We start from the raw sequence: 22,112 nt of genomic DNA, 5'->3' as shown, positions 1-22,112 counted from the left end.
CGTAATCTGGTGAACCGGGTTTGCTTCCCCGCTCCTCCACATGCAGCTGCTGGGTGACCTTGGGCTAGTCACACTTCTCTGAAGTCTCTCAGCCCCACTTACCTCACAGAGTGTTTATTGTGGGGGAGGAAGGGAAAGGAGTTTGTTAGCCGCTTTGAGACTCCTTAAAGGGAGTGAAAGGCGGGATACCAAGTCCAAACTCCTCCTCCTCCTCCTCCTCCTCCTCCTCCACTACTACTACTACTACTACTACTACTACTACTACTACTACAGTGTTATGTCTGTATTCACCAAGAGTCTCAAAGGTGCCTAATCCTAGCAGTGTATTAATAGGAGAATACCCATCCCAGCAGATCATCATGCAGTCCAAATTCTCAATTTGCTGCTTTTTCTATGGGTTAGGAATTTGGTTTCCTCCCGCCCAACTCTGTTCTCCCCTTCACTTTCCAGGGGAATAGCTGTGTTAGTTTCTTGCAGACTAAACAGCACAAAATGATGTCACAGAGAACCTGCTTTCAACATTGATCAGATGCATACCTGAGGCTTTGATGGCCCGTGTGGCTGCTGAGTGGCCCAGCTCTAGGGAGTGGATGAAGATCTCTGTCTTCGTCTGTCCTCCAATGAAGGTGAGCTGTGGAATTGAGGAAGGAAGAGGTCAATCCAGCATTTCTGAGACACCCTATTCAGCTCAGCCCTTCTTTAGGTCAAACATTTTCTAAAAACAACCCAGTAGCTTAGGGGCAAAAAATGGGATTCTAATGAACAGAGTACCAATACACAACTTTTTAAACACAGACCAGGTCCTTTCAAAGGCATCACTGAAAAGAAGAACACAAGGACCCAGAGTTATATGCTGCTGAGGAAGTCACTCTTTGCGGCATATCAAATAGGCCTGGAGGAAGGAAGCCAGCATCAGTGTGTGTGTGTGGAGGCCACACAGAGTTGGCTTCAAGAGGAGCCACAAGGCAGTCAGGCAGTTGGGTCGTATTTACACAGTGACTTCATTAAGATTGTGGCTCAGTCATCAGACACTTACAAAGAGTATCAGACACTTATGTCCACACACTTTTTCATTTCTCATTTCACGGTAAACCAGAGTTTGTTATCTTGTCTGAACTGGGTAAAATAAGATTATGACAAACCATTGCTTGCCTTAAACTAGAACTGGAAGCCTCAGTTTGAACTGGGTTTCCAGTCCTGGATTGGAAATGAGCTGTGATTTGCCTAAAGATCACATGAGCCTGACAACCATACATCTGGGTCCTCTCCAAGAGCAGACAATTGTTCTCTTATGGGACCCATATCAATTTCCTATGGAGGGGCTTCCAATTTCCCTGTCATTAAGGCACACACAACATTTTTAGTAGACAGGAGTACGTGTGTGTGTGTGTGTGTGTGTGTGTGTGTGTGTGTGAACTGATAGTGGCCACCACATTGCAAGTTATCTGTATTTGACAAATGTGACTGTTACAGAGTGAAACCAATGGCATAGATCATGGAAGCCCAGCCTGGCCAAACACAAGGCAGGGGACATGCAATTGCTTCTCATCTCTCCAGCAAATATGAAGTGAGTCTTTAGCTGCTTCGCCAATCCCATGGGGCTTTAGGACCAAACTCACCTCTACCTGATAGACCTGCAGCAACACTGGGCGGGTAGCAAAACGACAGTAATAAAGGATCATGTCAGCAAGGATGGGGAGCTGCTCTGCTGTATCTTCTAGGGGCTCACCCTCAGGTTTGGCAGATTGCTATGGAAAGAGCAAAAAGTGAACAAACCCCTCATTCACACACACACAGGTCTAGGCCAAGGATGCCCTGGTGATTCAACTGCAGCACCTACTCTAGTAACTCTTTCTTCAGCAACATAAGCAACTTCCTTATCCCAAGTCAGACCATTGGTCTCTCTAGCTCAGCATTGTCTAAACTCACTGGCACTGGTTTTCCAGGGTTTCAGACAGACATCTCTCCCTGGGACTTGCTGAGGACTGAAGCCATGACTTTCTGCATGCAAAGCAGGTGTTCTACCACTGAGCTCTGGCATCCTCCAAGAGCAAGAGAGGAGTCAACATTTGAGCACCCCGTGGCTATTTGCCTGAAAATGTGCACCGCTCGGTCACAACAATTCTGTTTAAAAACAGAATCACCAACCACTGCAGAAAAAATGAGAATAGCATAAGCATTCTCAGCAGCTGCCTTCTCTTCAGTGCTTTGCTTTGAAGAAGGACTCCTTCTTCAGGCAGATACATGTACATGGGGAGAGTGCTCTATACAGTCCCATAGGAACCCAGCACCAATAGCAATAGCTGGTGAGTTGGTGGGTGGTGATGGCAACATCAGTGAGTGGGCAGCTAGTTGGGATAGCTGAGGAGATGGCAGCGGTGATGGCAATCTGTAGCCTTGAGCATGGCCCTAGACCCACACTGACCAGCACCTAAGCTGCAAGGATGGGGGAGATGACTGAGTGTAAGCTCATAGGACACTGCTACACCACGTGGCCTGGATCTTACAAAAAGAGAGCACTGCTGTTTTAGAGTATAAGCAGTTTAGAGTTCAGGACCTACCTGGCATAGAACATTTGTGGGAAGGTTCATTAGCCCAAGAACATTGCGCTCGTACCATGGATCCAGCATACCAATGTAGACCGAGATATCGTTTGTGCTGCTCTCCAACCCTGCCAAACTAGGATCCTGAAAATCAAAGAAAGAAGCATAGCCCATTAGCTAGCTTGCTGCTATCGATGGCCAGGTCTTACCAGAATCGTAGCAAGAGGATGCCCAAATTGCTCCCAACATCCAAAGAGATCAAGGTTGAAATTCCTGCTGTGAAAGGTTCTTGATTCCTAGGGTGGAGGCACATAAGCCAGGCTATCCCCACTATCTCAGATAATGCAAGAAGGTTCTTTCCAAAAGAAGGCACGCAACAAGCACCAGTAAGAGCTAAAAGTGAAGATATTGTGTGTCCTGGTATAATGGAACATGCCCCCTGGAAGCCTGCCATTCCCCAAATGCATACCATTGATCCACAGGAACGAGAATGTGGATCTCCTGGAGAAGGAGGAGGGTAGGTCAGTGCAGATGAGGTAGAGCCACTCCTCTTCACGGGGACATAGTAAAACTGCAGTTTGAAGTACCGAGTTAACCAGGGGCAGCTGCTTTCCTGAGATCTGCAGCGAATGAATAGGACACATGGAAAACAGTGAGATGGAGACCACCTTGCTACAGTCTTCAGTCCACAGCCCTAACTAATCCCAACAAGCCTCCCTATTTGTCCAAGTCACACCCACCTGCCCTACGCCTGGTCACCAGGGCTTACAGAATGCTGTGCCTTTGAACACATGGTTTGATCTGAAACCCAGCAGGCAAAACTGGTTCACTGACTTCATTGCAAGTTCAGCTGATTGAAACATGGGTGGTCATGACTACCTATCAAACTCAGCCCGTGGGGAGGGGATATGGATCCAGACAGACCCAGTTCCCCACCCCTGTGCTACAGTCTGCTAGCATCCATCAAAAGGTATAAAAGAAGGGTACAGTACTGTAGTAGTTAGGCATACTGCAGAGCTCAGAACCCATTTCAGAGACCATTTTCATGGCATATTGGTGGCATGAAAGGGTAAGATAGGATATGAATTGATGGTGTGATGTGAAACTCCAGAGGGGACCTTATCACCCACCCCCTTGGGCCAAAGGTAGGTAAGCGGGATGTTAAGAGGAAATCCCTCCCGTGTCTGCCTGCTGATCCCTTAACAGGGACTCAGCAAGTAGAGGAGATCACCAGCAGCCAGGAGGCTGTTCTGCCACTCACTTAAGATTGCTGTAAGCCCGGGCCACTTTCCCAGAGATGCGGTCAGAGCCAAACACGACCACCCGCAGCGTCGAGACCTTGGTGTCCTCGTCGCAGCTCAGGAAGGGCCTGCGCTGGACACAGGCATTCTGCGGCACACGGGTCTGGAAAAGGGTGGCGCTCAGTGCATGCTGCGGCAGAGAGTGTGCACGCCGTGAGCGTGTGGGGATGCGCTCTTTGACCACGGGGTTATAGAGGCTCTCGGCTCGGCGCAGCGGCAGTGAGAGCGACGCCACCTCAGAAACATCCCGCAATTCCCTGCCCAGGATGAGCTGGCTCTTGCTCTTGAACAGCTTGATTATCCTGTTGCTCAGGCGATACCGGTGTCTGGGAGATGCCTTCTCCTCCTTTGGATCCAGGCGACCCATCGGCTCAAGGGAGCTCTCGTCACTGTCCTCCACATAACCGCTGTCCGTGTAGTCCTTCAGGCTGGAGACAAAAGTCTTCAAGGAGTTTTTAGAGGCCAACAAGAGCTCAGAGTCTTTGGAAAGGGTGGAGAGGACTGGTGCCTGCAAGTCATGGGGACTGACTTCCGACAATACGGAATACACAGATTCCTTGGAGACAGCAGCCAGGGAAGTCAACAGGGAAGTTCTTTCTGGACAGTAGCCATCAGCTTCTTCCTCCTCCTCCTCCTCCTCATCTTCCAAAACCACAGGCTTTGGGAAGTGCCCCTCTTTGTCTAGTACCTCATTCAAGATGTCTGCAAAAGGGACAGAGGTGCAAAATTAGGAATAGAAAAGGAGAAAATGTATACAGTTTTAAACTTGAGATTGCTTTTATACGCTCTGCTCTAGTAGCACCCACTGAAAGATCAGCCTTTAGATTTAGAGATGTAGTAGGGTACAAGGGTTCAACTAGAGCACAGCTGATGTTGCCAGGATTATCACCGCTTGGGAAAAAGAAACATACACAACTGTGAATGGGAAGCCATGATGGGGCCAAGGAACATCTCCTGGAATCAAGCCAAACTTGCTTACATGTTTCAAAGCTTACCAAAGTTATCCTTATCCCATCTGTAGGTGTAACACCGAGCAACAGGAATGGGGATCAGGTGGAGTTTACAAGGCTGGACTTCCCCTAAAGAGACAAGCAACCAGAGGTTAGGAGCGCAACATGCTCCTTCAGGATGGTATGGAGCTGACCACATCCAAACATGCCCAACCACACCCCAAGGAAAAACTGCCCTAATAATTTCCCACCTGTGATTTCAGGCAGACCGGTTGCCTTTGCAATCTCCAGCAAAGCAGATTCCAGCTGCTCCTTAGCCATGGAAAGGTCATTGCTGGTGGCAGCTGCCAGCTCCTGAGCTTCTGTGGTGCTGGCAAATATCTCCATGAGCTTTTCTAAAGGTTTCAGCTGGAGAGAGAGAACAGTCAGCAGAAGATCTATCTGGTATCTTAGCATCCATTTCACACACTACACAATATACAACAGGTGGGAGGATGGGAGGACAGAGTTTAACCATGATGCATGGGCTGTGCTGCCCTTTCTGAGCAAGGAACAGGATCACACAGTTTAGGCAGGAGGATTTAAGTTTAAGTAAATATCCTGCAGTGCTGCAAGGACACACACACACAGAAAAAAAATTGCTGTGGTTTTTAGGGTAAAACCAATCTACTTCCTGAACTAAATAGTCAACCTGCAAACAATGCGAGGCAAGTTATTCAGTATCCTTCCTTCTCTCACCCTTTGACCCAAGCCACTTTCTTAGCTATGCCAGTTTTGATTTATTTGCCATCAAAACGTCTGCTTCTTCAAGACTGAAAACTCCTGGAACTTAAGGATCGCTCAGTAATCATTCCACAGAGCTATGCATCCAAGGCCCCAGGCCATACAACTTTCCCTACCTTGAGAACTTCACGTAGTCTTGGCAGGTCACATTTGGTCCCAAAGTTAGCTTGGTAGATGTGCTCCAGGAGTGTCACCAGTACCGTGTGCTGGGAGTGCTCTGCCGTGCTCAACTTTTCAGCGACCGAGAGAAACTCCCCATCAACCTCTGAAGGGTTCAGCAACAGGACTGTTCTGTGGGGGTGGGGGGTGGGGAATAGGTAAGAGAGAAGAGGCAATAGGACGGCAAGCTGTTAACAGCCCAACTCAGAAATGGAGAGACTCAACTTTTATCTGTGCCTGGGGCCACAGATGACTTTCATAATCTATGAGCTATTGGAGGGCAGGAGAAAAAATGCAGAGGCTCCATACTTCAATTAATTCACATCAAAGCACCAGCAGATGGCACAGTTTTTCTGTTTTTCTACACCCACTCCCCTTCTATGAACCAGCATGCTTAGAAAACATAGCCTGGCATTGTTGAGATAGCTAGCAGTTATAAGACTGCAGAGAAATAATCATAATCTACAACTAGCCCTCCCTATCCATGAACAACTGATAACCATAACTATATCATCTCTGATGGGGTGGTGGACTGAAAAGGGGCAGTTATAGACTTGTCTGCACCTCAGCAGACACACGTCAATTTAGGATCAGACACAGGTCACTTCAGAGTCTGGGCTGATCCTGTACATATCCATTATGATCCCACCATCCGCATTCCTTTCCCAAACTGTACCTATTTGAGGGGAACAGAGACCTGCTAACAACAAACCAAAATTCCCATGATTCTTTAGGGGAAGCCATGGCTGTTTAAGTTGCAGGATTCTGCTAGTGCAGTTGGGACCTACGATCTGTCAGGTCTCAAGCCTGCCTACAGTCACCCTACCACCACTGGTCTGAGAGCCATATCTTTTTGTCTGGGGGGTTTCACAGCTACTCAGTAGTGATGGAAACTCACTCTGCATACTCAGGGGACTATTTCATTTATCCTTCCTTCATATAGTCCAGGAATTTCCTCTGTTACCTAAAATAAATGCTGGGGCTGAGCCCTGGTACAAGCCAAGCCCTGAGCAACAGGAGGCCCTGGGAAATTTAAAGGAGGACAATATCCCAAAAAGCTCCTTCCCTTTCCTAACCCACAGAAAGCAGTCATGATTCCTGCATGATACTTACACAATGGAACTCTCACAGCTCTTTGCAGACAGACCCTGCTCTGCCCTAACCAGCCTTTGAAATGAAATCCCTGTTAAAAGAAAGGGAAGGTTGTTAAAACACAGCGGTGGCATCCACTTCTCACTGAGACCTCACAGAACCGGTGGGCTCAGGTGGAAGAGACAGGTGAACCCCACGGGGGCAGGGGTGAATGGAAGAAGGAATTCAGGTTGAATACCACTCTTCGCCATTATCTTCTTGGATAGGGTCTAACTCCCAAACAGTTTGACACACAGTGTTTTTTTTACCAACATTGGTTTCCCCAAATGTGTAGAGCTATGCAGAAGAAAGAAAGAAAGCATATACAATTTGCTTGCAGCAGTGAAACAACCCATCAGGCCAATTGCCTCTCAGCAAATCTGTTGGACTGAAGGATCCACCATGCAAGGTGAGCAAAAAGCTTACAGCAGCTTTCCAAATTTCTCGGCCTTGGAGAAAGATAGCTTCGAGTCAGCCCACCAATGGAATTGGAAAATTTTGCATTCCCCTGTTTAAGAATGTTCAGCTACTGCTTCCTTTCAATAATTCACCACTGCGGAATTCTGTCTCTAGCCATTGCACATTGAGAAAGTGCTACCTACGCGATGTCCACTACTCCAACAGTTCTTCCATGTTTCACAAATATTCTACCCATTTCCAGTGCAGCTTCTCCGCCCTTGAAACAGTCCAGCTGAAGGACATGCACCCCACAGAGCAATTCTTACTTACCCACTCAAAAACTCTCTATTGCGTGTGGTCACATGGTTTGCAAGAAAGCAATAAGGTAGTAACTAGGCCCATTTCACACTGGCAACATACATTTGAAGTGCATGGTGTCTCTGGGGTTTACACCTCACAGAGCTACAATTCCCAACACCCTTAACAAACACCAGGGTTTCTTTGGAAGGAAACCATGTGCTTTAAATCCATGGTGTGGATGAGGCACATGTTTTTTAAGGCACCAGTAGCTACTGGGCCCCTGGATATTTGCACCCTCGGGCATTTGACAGATAAATCAGATTAACGATTGGAGGCACAGCATAATGAATAAGCATACTGAACTCTCTCAAACTTCAGCTTTCCTAAGAACTCCAATAGTTCAATTTAAACTGTGATGATTTACTGAAAGTCTTATAGCAGAAGCAAGGAATTGGCAGCCTTAATGAGGAAATGAAAAAGAGACACCCTGTATTTCACCTCTAATGGCATTAATAGGCTCTTCCAAGGTAGATCTGACACTGAATCTGTTGCAGGTTGAAACACAATGCTGGGCACCCAGGCACTTTCTAAGAAAGCCTCTCCATTTAATTGGGGAAACTGCTTAATGAGGAGTAACAGAAGGCTGGCTGCCAGCATGGCCTAATTAAGAAGCTTCCACTGCATAAACTTTAAGAACCCTTATGAGTGCTGGTAATCAACGGGAGCAGAGTCTAAGCTCATTAAGCAGAGGCTGCACCATAGTTCACGAGCAGAGACCAGAGGTCCCAGTGTATCATATGGAAATTATCTGACACAGTTACCCATTCAAAGTCCAAGTCTACCTGAATGGATTCTCTGTTGTTACTGGAGCATTTCGATGAGCCATTCATCCCCTTTCAAGTGAAGCTGGAGGGTAGGAGAGCAATGGAGTGCAACCACATCCATTGTGTCAGGCAAATGACTTTGCACAAGAAACGTTCTATCCTTGGGTGGAAACCATGGGCTTATAAAAGGTCAGAGTACTGAAAGGAGCTCTCCAGCCTCTGGTTCAAATCCTACTTCAGAAGGGGGAACCTTAGACAAACCACTGTACTCCCATTCTTAATCCCTACAGGAAGATACTACCCTTGCTGGAATGTGTCCTCGAACTGAGATACTGCATGGCTGAAATGTAGCCTATTGTCCAAAGGTTGACACTGCATCCCTTGTATCACACTTCGTTTCTTCTTTCTTTTCACCTCTGGCCCTGCCTACTTTTACCAGCACTGGTATGTGGCCCTTGGGAGGTTGCCATTTAGGGAATTTTGCCCTTGGGCAGAAAAACATTCCCCACCCCTGATATAAAATGCTAAAAGAAGAGTGGCACCTTCCAGATTAAGAGATTTATAGTAGCACATACTTTTGTGTGCTGGGGCTTTATTTCAGATGTGGACAGTCCATCAGCCCACCTGGATTTCTCTCGGTGGGTTAAAGTGCTTTCTTCTCTGAAAGTAATATACCATATTTTTCGCCCTATAGGACGCACCGGCCCATAGGACGCCCCTGGATTTTTTTGGGGGGGGGGATAAAGGGAAAAAAATTATTTCCCCCCCACACCCAGGTGCGGGGCTGGGGGCGGGGGAAGCCCGAGCATCCCCCGACCCCAGCCCCCAGAACGGGAGCCAGAGCGATGCCGAAGCTGTGCGCAGCTTTGGCATCGCTCCTGGGGGTTGCACGGAGCTGCACCGAGCCCGGGAGCGCAGGCAGCTCTGCGCAACCTTTGGGAGCCCGGCGAGAAGCCGGGCTCCCTAAGGCTGCGCAGAGCTTTCTGAAGCCTGGAGAGGGAGAGGGGTCGGTGCGCACCGACCCCTATCGCTCACCAGGCTTCAGCAAAAGCCTGTATTTGCCCCATAGGACGCACACACATCTCCCCTTCATTTTTGGAGGGGGAAAAGTGCGTCCTATAGGGCGAAAAATACGGTAAATTACTAAACAAGTCTGCCTTGGATGCTGAAATTCCTGTATTGCAGGGAGTTGAACTAGATGACCCCTGGGGTCTCTTCCAGCTCTACAATTCTATGATTCTATTAACCATTATTTGATGGGCCTTGTGTAAATAATCCATCCAATATGGTCTATAATACATCTTGTTTCAGAACCAATACTGTTGATATGCAAGCACTGAGTAAGCTTCTTTCATCAGGATACAGCCTTAATGCTTTTACCCTATGTGCTGGCACCATTTGCACACCATGCAGCATGCCAGCAGGCTTATGGTGTGGGATGAAGCCACCACACTCATATAGGCATGTGCATGAAACACCCTCCAAAAATGTTGTGCTTGCTGTAGAGAGTGCCTCTACATGAACACATATGTCTACGAGTGTTTTAAAAATCAACTATCAGGATCACTGTCTTGACTATAATTGCATTGTTGGCAATAACCCTTGCCATGATGTATGCAGCCCACTCCAGTTCATAGCACAGTGTTAGCTTCAATGCCTATATGGCCCATAAATGTACTGGTGCAACTTTAGGTTTCTCAGTTATTCATCAACACCAAGCACCCCCCCCCCCAAGAAGGAAGAGTCAGCACCACAAAGGGCTGAAGGAACCCTGCTGGGAGCAGACAATCTGGATCCCTACCTGGGGCTTTGAGTTCATTGCTGATGAAGGTCAGGAGCTCCTGGCAGATATTGCAGTATGGCACAGGCCAGGTGAGGAAGTCACGGTACGTCCTCATGGCTCTCAGAAGGAAATCTGACTCTGAAGGAAAGTGTGGTGTCTATAAAGAAAACAGCAGTGGCATAAATAGACCAAGAAGTGGAGGCCAGCATCTCCTTATCTTCTTCCAGATTTAGGAATTCAGCAACTTTAACCATGCACATTTCCCACTGCCAGCTTCAGCTGCCAGCGCTGTGATCAAGTTCCTTCAGCAAAATCCCCCCCCCCCCCGCCAAGGAAGCCATTGGAGAAAAAGAAGACGGGCTGATGCTACATGGGCTTAAGTTCAAGTTTCCCTTGCTGAGCAACAGTGCTGAATGCTTTGAGTGATAGCCCCAAAAGATGTGCACACACCACCAACAAAGAGGAAAGCAAAGCATCAGGGTGAAACCCAAAGTGTAATTTGACTTTGCTGTTAGTCATATAATGAAACGGAACAAATAAATAGTTTTTTTTTTTGGGGGGGGGGGGGTTCACACACATATAGAATTCATCAATGGATCCTTGCAGCACTCAGTTTGCAGTCAACAGTTAGAACTTCCTCTGTTGAAGAGTACCAAAAATTGACATCAGGTGAGACAGAAGCTCTTTGGTGGTGATCAAACCGATCAGTCAGTGTTACAAGTCAGCACACAATGAGCATGCATGTGTAAACCAGCACTCAGTATTTAGCTTGATAAAAATATCCCAACTAGCAATGGTTCTCCTAAAAATCAGGAATACAGAGGTTGACCTGAGTCAGTAGGGAAACTCAAAGTTTAATCTATGTTTTAATTTTGTATGTATGAATTTCTGTGAGCTCTTTCGAGTCCTACATGGTGAAAAGCTAGATATAAATTTTTAAACAAAAACAAAAGGTTTTCTCATCAACTTTAACAGCCACAGAGCCAATGCCTTCGGCTATTCGTACCAGCCATGCTGGGACAACTTACACACATAACAGCTGAGCTGAAGAGCAGAGCCAGTGGAGCAAAGAGATCATAGTTGCATTTCTCTTGGACCTGCAGAGGAAGAAAAGAAAGCACAAGAGGGAAGTGAGATTCTGGTAAAACTACTCAAAGAAATGCTACCCAAACCGATCACCTGGAAGCTTTGGAGGAGAATTGATGTGTGACTTGACAAGATTGCTATTTGCTTCTCTCTAGGTAAAATCTACTCTCCAGGTGTTACTTGTTGCAGTGGCAAGTCACTCCTCCATGGTGACTCTGAGCCCAGTCACATCATTCTTGGGTTCTTCAATCACCTTCTCCAAATGGCCCTCACATTTCAGAAGAGTGTCATGATTTCCTAGCCACTCTAAACAATTTTTTTCTGTATTTCCCTTTTTGTATATAGAAGGTGTGCCTGGCACACCTTAGTAAACATTCCTAACAATATGATTTTTTTTTGATCCAGTGGTAGAATATCATTGGGTAAGCTGAGAGAGAGAGAGAGAGAGAGAGAGAGAGAGAGAGAGAGAGAGAAGAGGGGGAAGTTCTCACACAGTTCCTCTTTATCAAGAAGAGAAACCAAGCAGCATTTCAGCAACCAAACATGGTATATTTGCATCTTTAGTCAGAACAGCTGCAAAGGCTGCAAGTTGCACAACAGAATACAACAGAAGCTGTGTGACAGGGTCTCAGTATCACCCTAGCACAGGTAAATTGATATCAAGATCTCCAGGTCAAATTTCTTATGCTGTGGTTTTCTTACGTAAGCCACTGCTCAGCCAGTAGAGAGAATCATCCGCTTTAAAATGTAGGACTCTGAATACTACTCTACTACTAATCATACTAATTTGTGGTGTGTTTTTTATTATGTGGAACTCAGCGTAGGGCTAAGTGGGGCATAGTGCTATGGCACTATGGCATAGCAGCCTCCTAAATTTGTTCTGGGGTTTCCCCAACTCTCTAGAGCAGATTTAGTGGGTGCAGAGGGGCACCGGGGGGGGGGGCGGAGAGGGAAAGTCCGATTGCACAAGGGGACCTTGGTCTGTGAACAGAACAACTTAGGTGCATCCTCCTCATTACTAATATTATTTATATCACTATCATTTTATTAATTATTACTATTTTATATTTTTTATAACTGAAGTATCTCCTAGAGAAGGAAGAGAGGTGGTTAGCTCCATGAAGAGGGGAACAACCCCTCTATGGCCCTTTCTGCTCTTGCAAGGCCCTATAATAATGCTGTGGCACATAGTACCTCTAAGTGCAGTACATTTTCTTCTTGCAGGCTCTCACCTGCTGCAGATTTGTGCATGTTGAGCCACAAGTCTATTTTTAGGCCAAAAATTCCTCAGAATAGCCAGGGCAGGGCCTCCATTAAACCCGCCAGGAAGTTATACTGTCTGACAACAATTTAAAAAGAAAGGGCGGGGGGAAACAGCTTCTAACGAACGGGTTCACAGGAAAACCTGCTACATTCATTCCCTGGGCAGCAACCTTGCTGTGACCCTGCTGCAAACAAGAGTCCTGGAAAGCCTTTTGCATGCCACAAGCTGGGGTCTCCCTTCCTCAATTCCCCACTGGCCTGCCATCACAATAGCTGGGAAACAATGGAGGCAGGGAGCTCAGCCTGCCAAGCAGCTCCCAACATTCTGCCATGTGAGAGACAATTGCTCCCTAATGGGGAGGTGTTGGACAAAGCAGGAAGTAGGAAATCTCCACTTGACTCTGACAGTTGCTGACCCAGGTGTTCTAACTCATTCATTGTCCTCTTTTTCCCAGCAGCGAAATTCAAACCTCCAGATCCAGCATAACAGAGAGCGGAGCTGGGCTCAAGTCAACCCATGATGCTCAAGGACCCTGAATCCCATAGGATCCCATGCACAGTATCTGCATTGCCACATAAACAGCAAAGTCAACACCGGCTCAAGACATTCTGCTGCAGGGTGGGGAGGCAGCGGGGAGAAGTAATACAAATGGTGTCTTGTGCCCACTCCTTGCAGCAATGTGCAAAACAAAGTAACTGGCAAACTGCTGTCCTTTAAAAGTTCCCAGAGACTGCTCCTGAGGCCAGAGTGTTGTTTAGTCATTTAGTTGTGTTCAACTCTTCGTGACCCCATGGACCAGAGCACGCCAGGCACTCCTGTCTTCCACTGCCTCCTGCAGTTTTGGTCAAACTCATGCTGGTAGCTTCAAGAACACTGTCCCACCATCTTGTCCTCTGTCGTTCCCTTCTCCTTGTGCTCTCCATCTTTCCCAACATCAGGGTCTTTTCCAGGGAGTCTTCTCTTCTCATGAGGTGGCCAAAGTATTGGAGTCTCAGCTTCAGGATCTGTCCTTCCAGTGAGCACTCAGGGCTGATTTCCTTAAGAATGGATGCGTTTGATCTTCTTGCAGTCCATGGGACTCTCAAGAGTCTCCTCCAGCACCATAATTCAAAAGCATCAATTCTTCGGCGATCAGCCTTCTTTATGGTCCAGCTCTCACTTCCATACATCACTACTGGGAAAACCATAGCTTTAACTATACGGATACCTCACTCTAAAAAAGGGATTCAACCAACATCAAGTACAGGGGCAGGTTGGTTGGATAGGGGTGAGATTACTGCTTGGTTTATTATTACCTGTAAAATACTAAACATTTAAAAAGTGGGACATATCCACTTATGTGTGGGTTCCCAGGGTGCAAAAGGGGGGGGGGAGCAACTCTGTGAGTGACAAACTGACCTAAACACCAGATTCTGTTTCCAACATACAGAGCAATGAGTTACAAATGGCCACAAAAACTAGCGACTTCCTCCAGGACATGTTGATGCCATTTTGGAAAGAAGTACTCCCATTCCAAGGTATTGTGTGCATCTACTCTCTTGCCTTAAATTGTTTTAACATGTTGAAACACCATGCAGAGCACAGAACTTGGTCAAAGGCAAACTGAAATCAGCTGCAAGCTGGGCTGATGCACAAAGCAACCAGCCACTTTTCATTCTTATTTGTGCTAGAGGTATTCCAGATTCTTAGAGAGAGAGCGCGCACATCAGACTGAGCAAGAACTCCCTTCGTACAAATATTCTTTCCTCTTGCCCTCTTTGATTTACCTCTTGGGTCTTTTGCAAGATTTTCTCCAGAAGGATGAGGTAGTTCCCTGCATCACGACTGACCAACTCCTGGAGACTCCAACAATTCAGACAAAGCCCAGCTGCCAAAAAATGAAGAAACAGGTCACGTTCTGAGCATGGAACGAATTCCAGAGCACTCAGTGTCCTAATTGCAGAAGACAGATGTTCATTGAAATTTTGAGCTAGATGGGATATAGGCAAAATGGAAGAGCTTCATGGACCATAATGAAAGATACAAGATGTGTGTGGAGTAATTTTAAAAAAAAGATACAGTGCATGAGCTTTCTTTCTCAGTAGTCACCTACTATCTGGATCCAAATAAAAAAATTCCTTCCAGTAGCACCTTAAAGACCAACTAAGTTAGTTCTTGGTATGAGCTTTCGTGTGCATGGACACTTCTTCAGATACACATCTGTATCTGAAGAAGTGTGCATGCACACGAAAGCTCATACCAAGAACTAACTTAGTTGGTCTTTAAGGTGCTACTGGAAGGATTTTTTTTATTTTGACTATGGCAGACCAACACGGCTACCTATCTGTATCTGGATCCAGTTCTTCAAGAGAGAAAATGTATTTACCACCCTATTAGGGATAAGAACAACCTGGAATACAGCATTAGGGAAACAATGTATTTTTGACCTACACCAAGTATTTCCAGTTGTGGTTAATTCATTAGCCTGCAACATTTCCAACAAATCATGTGCACTAACTCTTAGGGTAGAGCTGCCTCAAAGTTTCCTATGGCAACATGTCCAAATAATATAAGCAATCCATAATATACATAATTCATTGAGTCCCTGAGGTGAAGCAGTAAAAGCAAAGAGCCATTGCAGCCCATAGACAATACTACTCCCCATCTTCTTCCTGCTACAGGATCTGTGGCAAAGTTTTGCATCTCTTTTGTATGTTTGCAGTTAAACTGCTGGTCCTACATGGAAGGATTCAAAGCGAGAAAGAGACACACAAACTGATGCAGTGTGTGCAAACCACACAGGGATGGGCACCACTGTGGCATACAGGTTAATGTGGTTAGGACTGGGGAGACCCAGGTTCAAATCCCCACTCAAACATGAAGCTAGCTGGGTAGCCTTGGGCCAGTCACAGTCTCTCAGTTTAAATCAACCTCACAGGGTTGTTGTAGGGATAAAATGGAGGAGGTGGAGAGAGAAGCATGTGTCCCACCTTGAGCTATTGGGGGGGATTTAAGTATTAGAGAATAAGAATCTAAATGGTAGATAAGGGCTTAGCAACTTGGCAACATCAAGATAATTGGAAGGACGCAGCTGTTACTTGTAATTGCTTTTAGAATGTTGTAACTTGTACTTGTGTTTAGATGTTTTAAATTATAATTGTTTTTAGAATGTTTCAATCTGTTTTTGCTTTGTTTTTGTTTGTACATTGTTTATCTGTTTGCTGCTCTGTTTGCTCCTTAGGGGGGAAAGGCAGGGTATTACGTTTCCGAGCACAATTCAAAGTGTTGGTGTAGACCTTTAAAGCCCTAAACGGCCTCGGCCCAGTATACCTGAAGGAGCGTCTCCACCCCCATCATTCTGCCCGGACGCTGAGGTCCAGCGCCGAGGGCCTTCTGGCGGTTCCCTCATTGCGAGAAGCAAAGCTACAGGGAACCAGGCAGAGGGCCTTCTCGGTAGTGGTGCCTGCCCTGTGCAACGCCCTCCCATCAGATGTCAAAGAGATAAACAACTACCTGACATTCAGAAGACATCTTAAGGCAACCCTGTTCAGGGAAGTTTTTAATGTGTGACATCTTAGTGTATTTTTTGTTTTTGTGGAAGCTGCCCAGAGTGGCTGGGGAAACCCAGCCAGATGGGCGGGGTACAAATAAAAAATTATTATATTATTATTATTAATTCAATTATTATTGTAATTCATCATCATCATAGCAGGGTCAGCATGGAAGGCAAATTCCAGAGCAGCTGGCTACGCTCCTTGCTGTCTCTTCCTTAACTTCTGGTACCTTGGTCCTCCCCCTCTGGTTTAGCAAAATAGTGCTAGATCAGCAATAGAGGAAATTGACACTGCAAGGCTGTATCCAGATGGCAACACACTGCAGCAGCACAGCTAAAAAAAAGTTGGGTGGCAGCAGCACCCACATTTGCGGCTGGCAGCTTAAGATGAGCTTCAAGAGATGTTTTTCTTGGAACAGAAACAGTGAGTTCTCTTCTGAGGACTGCTTGCCTTCTCCAGCAAGTGCTGCCTGCGTAGGGTGGCACTGATGGTTAGCATTTCCTTTCTCAGTTCTCTGAAAGGCAAGGGCAGCTCATGGCTTGCAACCAGCAATTGCTGTGAAACATTACTGAGATGCTGTAACCACCATGGCTCCACGTGTGAGCTGCACATGCCCCATGCCCACCAAACCCTGGAGCAGGCCAATATAAAAATGTGAACCTATAAAGCTGCTTTCCATTGCATCAAGTGGTATCGCAGCACTTTCAAGTGTTGCATGGTGTAAAGTAAAGGGAAAGGGAAAGGGACCCCTGACCGTTAGGTCCAGTCGTGGCAGACTCTGGGGTTGCGGCGCTCATCTCGCTTTATTGGCCGAGGGAGCCGGCGTACAGCTCCCGGGTCATGTGGCCAAAGCAGCACACAGAAACACAGTTTACCTTCCGGCCGGAGCGGTACCTATTTATCTACTTGCACTTTGATGTGCTTTTGAACTGCTAGGTTGGCAGGAGCGAGGACCGAGCAACGGGAGCTCACCCCGTCATGGGGATTTGAACCGCCAACCTTCTGATTGGCAAGTCCTAGGCTCTGTGGTTTAACCCACAGCGCCACCCGCGTCCCCCATTGCATGGTGTAAATGTTGCCAAATATCTTCCTGCCCTCCACTCTGTTGTAAGAAAGAGGTTGGAGCAAAAATCAAGAATATTGAGGCTCAACTCCCCCCCCCCACCCATAAAAGCCATGTTGAAAACTAAAAATTGAGGCTGTAGGATCAGTAAATTGGCAACATGGCTGCATAGCCCCAGTCAGCTTCAGACTTCTTTTGAAGCAACTTCGCAAGCTTCCACTCCGAAGCAGCATCTTCCTCTGCTGCCCTTTGGAACTGGTTCTTGTGATAGCCCTGGTGCTTCTGAAAACGTGTTCCATCATGTGGGGCAAGAGCTCAGCGCAATGGCCTGGTTTCCACACCACAGTAAGTTAGAGCATAGCTTAGCAAGACCACATGAGAATACTGGCTTCCGGAGATCAACATGCGCTCATTTGGCTCCTCTTCCCATGCTTTTTAGGTCAACGGAGGAAAGCAACAAAACCAAGGTTAGGCTTAGCACGTCTTCCAAACCCAGCATTGTGGTTAAGGTCTCTCCACCTCTACCACAATCTCCTATAGTTTAAGGCCATGGTTAAGGAGGAGACACACAGCATTCGAGGTCAAACCTTGATGTAGCTGCTGCACTGCGCTGACCTAAAAAGCCCAGGGAGGAGCAGAGCAGCTGCAAATTCTTCCTTGGGAGCTACTGCATTTGCACTAAACCATGGTTTGCCTTAGTGTAGTGTGCTAATGTGGCCACTGTTCTACTGATACTAGAATATTTGGGAACATCTGTGATGTTCATCTTATTCCCCAAACTATCAATGAGACATTTTTTACTAGCAGGGGGTTGGTTAGGCTTTCAAGCTCTTTCACTAGGAGGAGGAAAAATCAAGAGAGTTTGGGTAAGAAGGAGGATTAACGTCAGTTCGTTGTTTAAATGATGAATTGCTTCCCTTTTCATTGGTTAATAGTTTGACCACACATGAGCAAACATTGCTATTGCAATAAGAATCACTAAAGAGTGGGGGAAAGCCTCCAAATATATTTGAATAACAAACTGAAGAGGAAAGAAAAATCATCCTGGTATGGTGATGGGGTTAGTCACTTACCAGTCCAAGTGCTAGCAGAGAAAGTGCTTCTGCTGAGGCCATGAAGGCACCTCTCCAGTGCATGGTGGATCCTGTCCTCTGTGCACGTCGTGTGCTGCATTTTAATTCATCTCCTGTAGATATAAAAAGAAGTAAGTCAGAGTTAGCCACACACAAGTGGTAAACATACATCAAACCCAGTTTTTAGTTTACTCCAATTTTTCCAGTTGGTGTCTAGTCTGCTTCCCAATCTTCTTCTGCTCATGATCATGTAGGATTTTGAGATGCCAAAAAAAGGGAAACAGTTGCCTTCATTTTGACTCCTCACATAACCCAACAGGAAAGCTTTGCAACAAGAGGGTAAATGAAAATCTACAACTCTGCACTTCCTATACGTTCAAAAGGCATCAAGATAAAAGAGAGTAAAGGACCCACAGCTGAGCTGTGTTCCACCATGACGTTGCTCCTGTTCATACACATCCATTTTTTATACCAGGATTGGGGAACCTGCGTTCCTCCAGATGTTGTTGGACTACAACTCCCATCAACACCAAACAGAATGGCCAATTGAGCAGCTAGAACTCATGCAATCAGAATTTCAGGGCTACAAGAATCTTTGAAGTGACCTTTGAAGAGTCAGTTTCCTTGCATTTTGACAGGAATCGCTGCATCAAAGGGTTACCAATAACTTGTGCAAGTTAGACAAAGAGTACTTCCACAGGAGAGGTGCATCTAGGACAAGCAGCCAACATGCCCAGGTGGCTTAAAGGTCTCCATACACACACAACATAAGACCATCCTTCTATGGGCAAGTTTACCACTCTAAGATAGCACCAGTACAGAAGAGATTGTGTACCCAAAGGAGCTCAGGATAGAAGAACTAGAAAAGGATATATGCATCCCCACGTTCTCTCAACATCTTAATCACATTTTCATGCAAATGTCAAGGAAAGTGGTGATTGAACAAGGGGCATGATTCACACCCTGAAAGTGGCCTGGAAATAGTCTTCTCTTATGTCAGTTCCTTATGGGACACCACAAAGTGTGATCAGCAGAAGGCTTTCCTTCCCCAATTGGTCACGCACTGGCAGGAAGTCTGACCAGTCCTCATAGCAAATTTGGTCTCTCTCAAAACCCTGGGTTGTGCAATCGAGAACTGACAGCAGAGATAGGACAGGACATTCCCGTAATGTGCAAAAACCACAGGATGGAGATTCTGTTCCCGTCATCGTTTCCTAACACGATGCCACCAGAGACTCCTGCCTTTACAAATCAGGAAACGGCTTAGATTTCTATATAAAACTATATAATTATATTAAAGTCATGGCCATGCTCACAAAGCTATGCCTTACTTATAATTAGTCTGCATGTAGCTTTTTTGCTGCCAATTCCCTCCTCCCAATCCCACTTCTGCTATTTTACTGCTCTGTTCTACAGATTTTTGTAAAAGAAAAAGACAAGGCCCTGCATTGTTCTTTCCCCCTTCAGATCTTATGTTACTCTTTGCTTTTAATTGAATCAACAATATACGCACTACACACAGATTGCCAAAGGCTGTTAACGCCATATCTGAAGGTTTGGTGCACAATGAACCTGCAAGATCTGCACTGAACCTCTGTGTCATCTTCCACTACAAACAGAATCATGCCTGGCTTGGGTATCATGTTGAACAAGTATAGAAGCATTTGGCACGTGGCTTCCTGGGGGGGAAGGCATTTTGCACCACACCGGCTAGCATTAGTCATACTTGTCATTGCCATCATTTCAGGCCAAAAAATAGGAATGTGACAAATTATCAGTGGGTGACTAAGTATAGTCACTGGCGGAGGAAGGGGGTGCGGTGGGTGCGGTCCACCCCAGGTGTCATCCCTGAGGGGGGGTGACATTGCTGTCCTGTCCCCTGGGTTGCTCGCCGCAGGCAGCGCCCCCCTGGGATGCTAGCCCCGTCCCTGGGTGCACAGCCTGTGCGCCGCTCCGGGTGCTGGAGCAGCTAGCTCCGCCTCTGAGTATAGTTCATACATCACCTAAGTGCGGTGGTTTCCATTTCCACCCGCCCACTTCTCATATCTATCCAGAGAAGACTCAGAAAGGCCTTATTTATACCTGAAGTGGATAGTTGTGCCTGGAGAAATAACCGCTCTGTAGTCTCCTCATTTCAAAGAGTACTGGAGCAGCATGGAACATTGTCAAAAATCTACAAACACCCCACTTCAGTAATGCGATCCATACTACATAGCACTGAAACCTATTCATCACATCTCCAGGTACAACCTGCAACATCAAAGAAGCCATTTAGAGCTGGGGTATAAAGTGCTATAGACTCCAGCAAGTGCCTGGTTCATTCTAGGACTCAAAATTGGCAGGAACTCAATTCTGCTGCCAAATTCCAGCCAATGCAGAATTTGGCAGCATATATATTCCCAGCTAGTTACTCCCAGCACCATTCAGGGGTTACTAATTATTCATCAAGGGCAATTGGCCAGAGTTCATGTTGTTGCTAAGTTGAAAGCAACTGTCACCACTCAGTCCCTTTCTTTATAGCCCTATAGAGATAGGAAGAGTCACAAGCAAAACCAAGACAAGCTTATGCATCCCTTAGTTAAAGAGATCCAGCGATGGAACCCCTTAGATATTTCTCACCTCTGTATTATATCTTTTTAAAGCTTTTGAAAAAAGCTGCTGGAGTAAAAAGAACTAACTAGGGTGTTTTTTTTGCTGCAAGTTGTTCAAACCAAAGGGAGATTTATGTAGAGGGGAAAGGCATAAACTGGTAGTAGAGAGGTCCAGAAAGTGGCAACACTGAGAATGGGCCTTTTTGGCAGTGACTCCCTGTTTGTGGAATGCTCTCCCCAGGGAGGTTTGTCTGGCACGTTCACTATACATCTTTAGCTGCCAGGCGAAAATGTTCCTCTTCAACCAGGCCTTTGGCTAATTAATATTCTACAGCCTTTTAAGTAAGTGTGTGTGTGTGTGTGTGTGCGCGCGCGCGTTTTGTGTGTGTGTTGGGAGGGTTGCTTTTGTTTAAATTATTTTGGGCTACTGATCTTTGGATGAAGGGTGGTATATAAATTTAATAAATAATGATAATAAACAATAAAATTGTTGTTGTTATTATTACTACTGGGCCAAAATAAGCAGCTTACAACTATGCAATCAATACATAACTAAAACACACAACAATTCTATTGGGGCAAAAACCAGTTACAGGGGAAGTTCAGTTCAGGGGAATGCTTGCCTAAACAGGTGGTGCCTACAGGAGCCAGCGGAATGCCAATACTGATAGGGCCCCTCTTATTTCAGCAGGGACAGCATTCCACAACACCAGTGCCACCAGTGAATATAAGTTCAGGAATATAAAGGGAGGGAGAAGCCACTAAAGTGTCTTCTGTATAGGAAGTAGCCTCAAGGGTAGGTTCACACATATGCTTTCATTATTCCATCAAGTAAATATTTCCATGTATGAAACAGTCAGATAGTTCACACTGAGTACCACCTCAAACAGAATACCCTGCTGGGCAATGAAATGTGCAAAAAAGCATTAAGCGGGAGGAGGAATAAGATTTATTTTTATCTGTCTTACCCACCCACCTCCTGGAGATGGCAAGGGTAAAAAAAGGGAAAGTTGTGTCATATATGGTGTGAATGTCAATTAGCAAAAGCAGGTGGGGGAATTATCCTTTAATAGTTGTTATTAGACAAGATCTATCCTGGCCCATATGTCTGCCTGGGTTAAACTACATGGGTAGCTTAATTCATCAGGAATATAGCCTTGTACATAGTTAAAACAACAAGAACCTTATATGCCAAAATATGGTGATTAGAAGTTATGCCTTCAAAAAGTGACACAAAAGACATGGGAACTTTTGCTTACAATGGAATTAATGCATTATATCAGAAAGAAAGAAAGAAAAATGTCAATGGTAGGATTCATAACAAAGGGA

General features: G+C 45.9%; 1 protein-coding gene across 4 annotated transcripts in view; it reads right to left on the bottom strand.

Moving 5' to 3' along the window:
• Positions 1–22,112, bottom strand: part of PIK3R5 (phosphoinositide-3-kinase regulatory subunit 5) — a 56,480-nt gene that overhangs the window by 8,125 nt on the left and 26,243 nt on the right. For all 4 annotated transcript variants that reach the window (XM_083487506.1, XM_083487509.1, XM_083487507.1 and 1 more), the window contains exons 2-14: positions 18,193–18,305; positions 14,290–14,390; positions 11,202–11,270; positions 10,192–10,330; positions 6,850–6,919; positions 5,694–5,868; positions 5,046–5,202; positions 4,840–4,923; positions 3,805–4,546; positions 3,013–3,163; positions 2,562–2,687; positions 1,620–1,748; positions 538–631 (exon numbers count right to left, since the gene is read on the bottom strand). In XM_083487506.1, coding sequence (XP_083343632.1) covers positions 538–631; positions 1,620–1,748; positions 2,562–2,687; positions 3,013–3,163; positions 3,805–4,546; positions 4,840–4,923; positions 5,046–5,202; positions 5,694–5,868; positions 6,850–6,919; positions 10,192–10,330; positions 11,202–11,270; positions 14,290–14,390; positions 18,193–18,292 — 2,137 coding nt within the window. In that variant the 5' untranslated portion in view covers positions 18,293–18,305. The remainder of the gene's footprint in view (positions 1–537; positions 632–1,619; positions 1,749–2,561; positions 2,688–3,012; positions 3,164–3,804; positions 4,547–4,839; positions 4,924–5,045; positions 5,203–5,693; positions 5,869–6,849; positions 6,920–10,191; positions 10,331–11,201; positions 11,271–14,289; positions 14,391–18,192; positions 18,306–22,112) is intronic.

Source organism: Podarcis liolepis (genome assembly GCF_965112155.1).
Source record: "Podarcis liolepis genome assembly, chromosome: 2".
NCBI lineage: Eukaryota > Metazoa > Chordata > Lepidosauria > Squamata > Lacertidae > Podarcis > Podarcis liolepis.
Note: the sequence above shows the minus strand (reverse complement) of the source record. Positions and strands in the feature narration are given on the sequence as shown.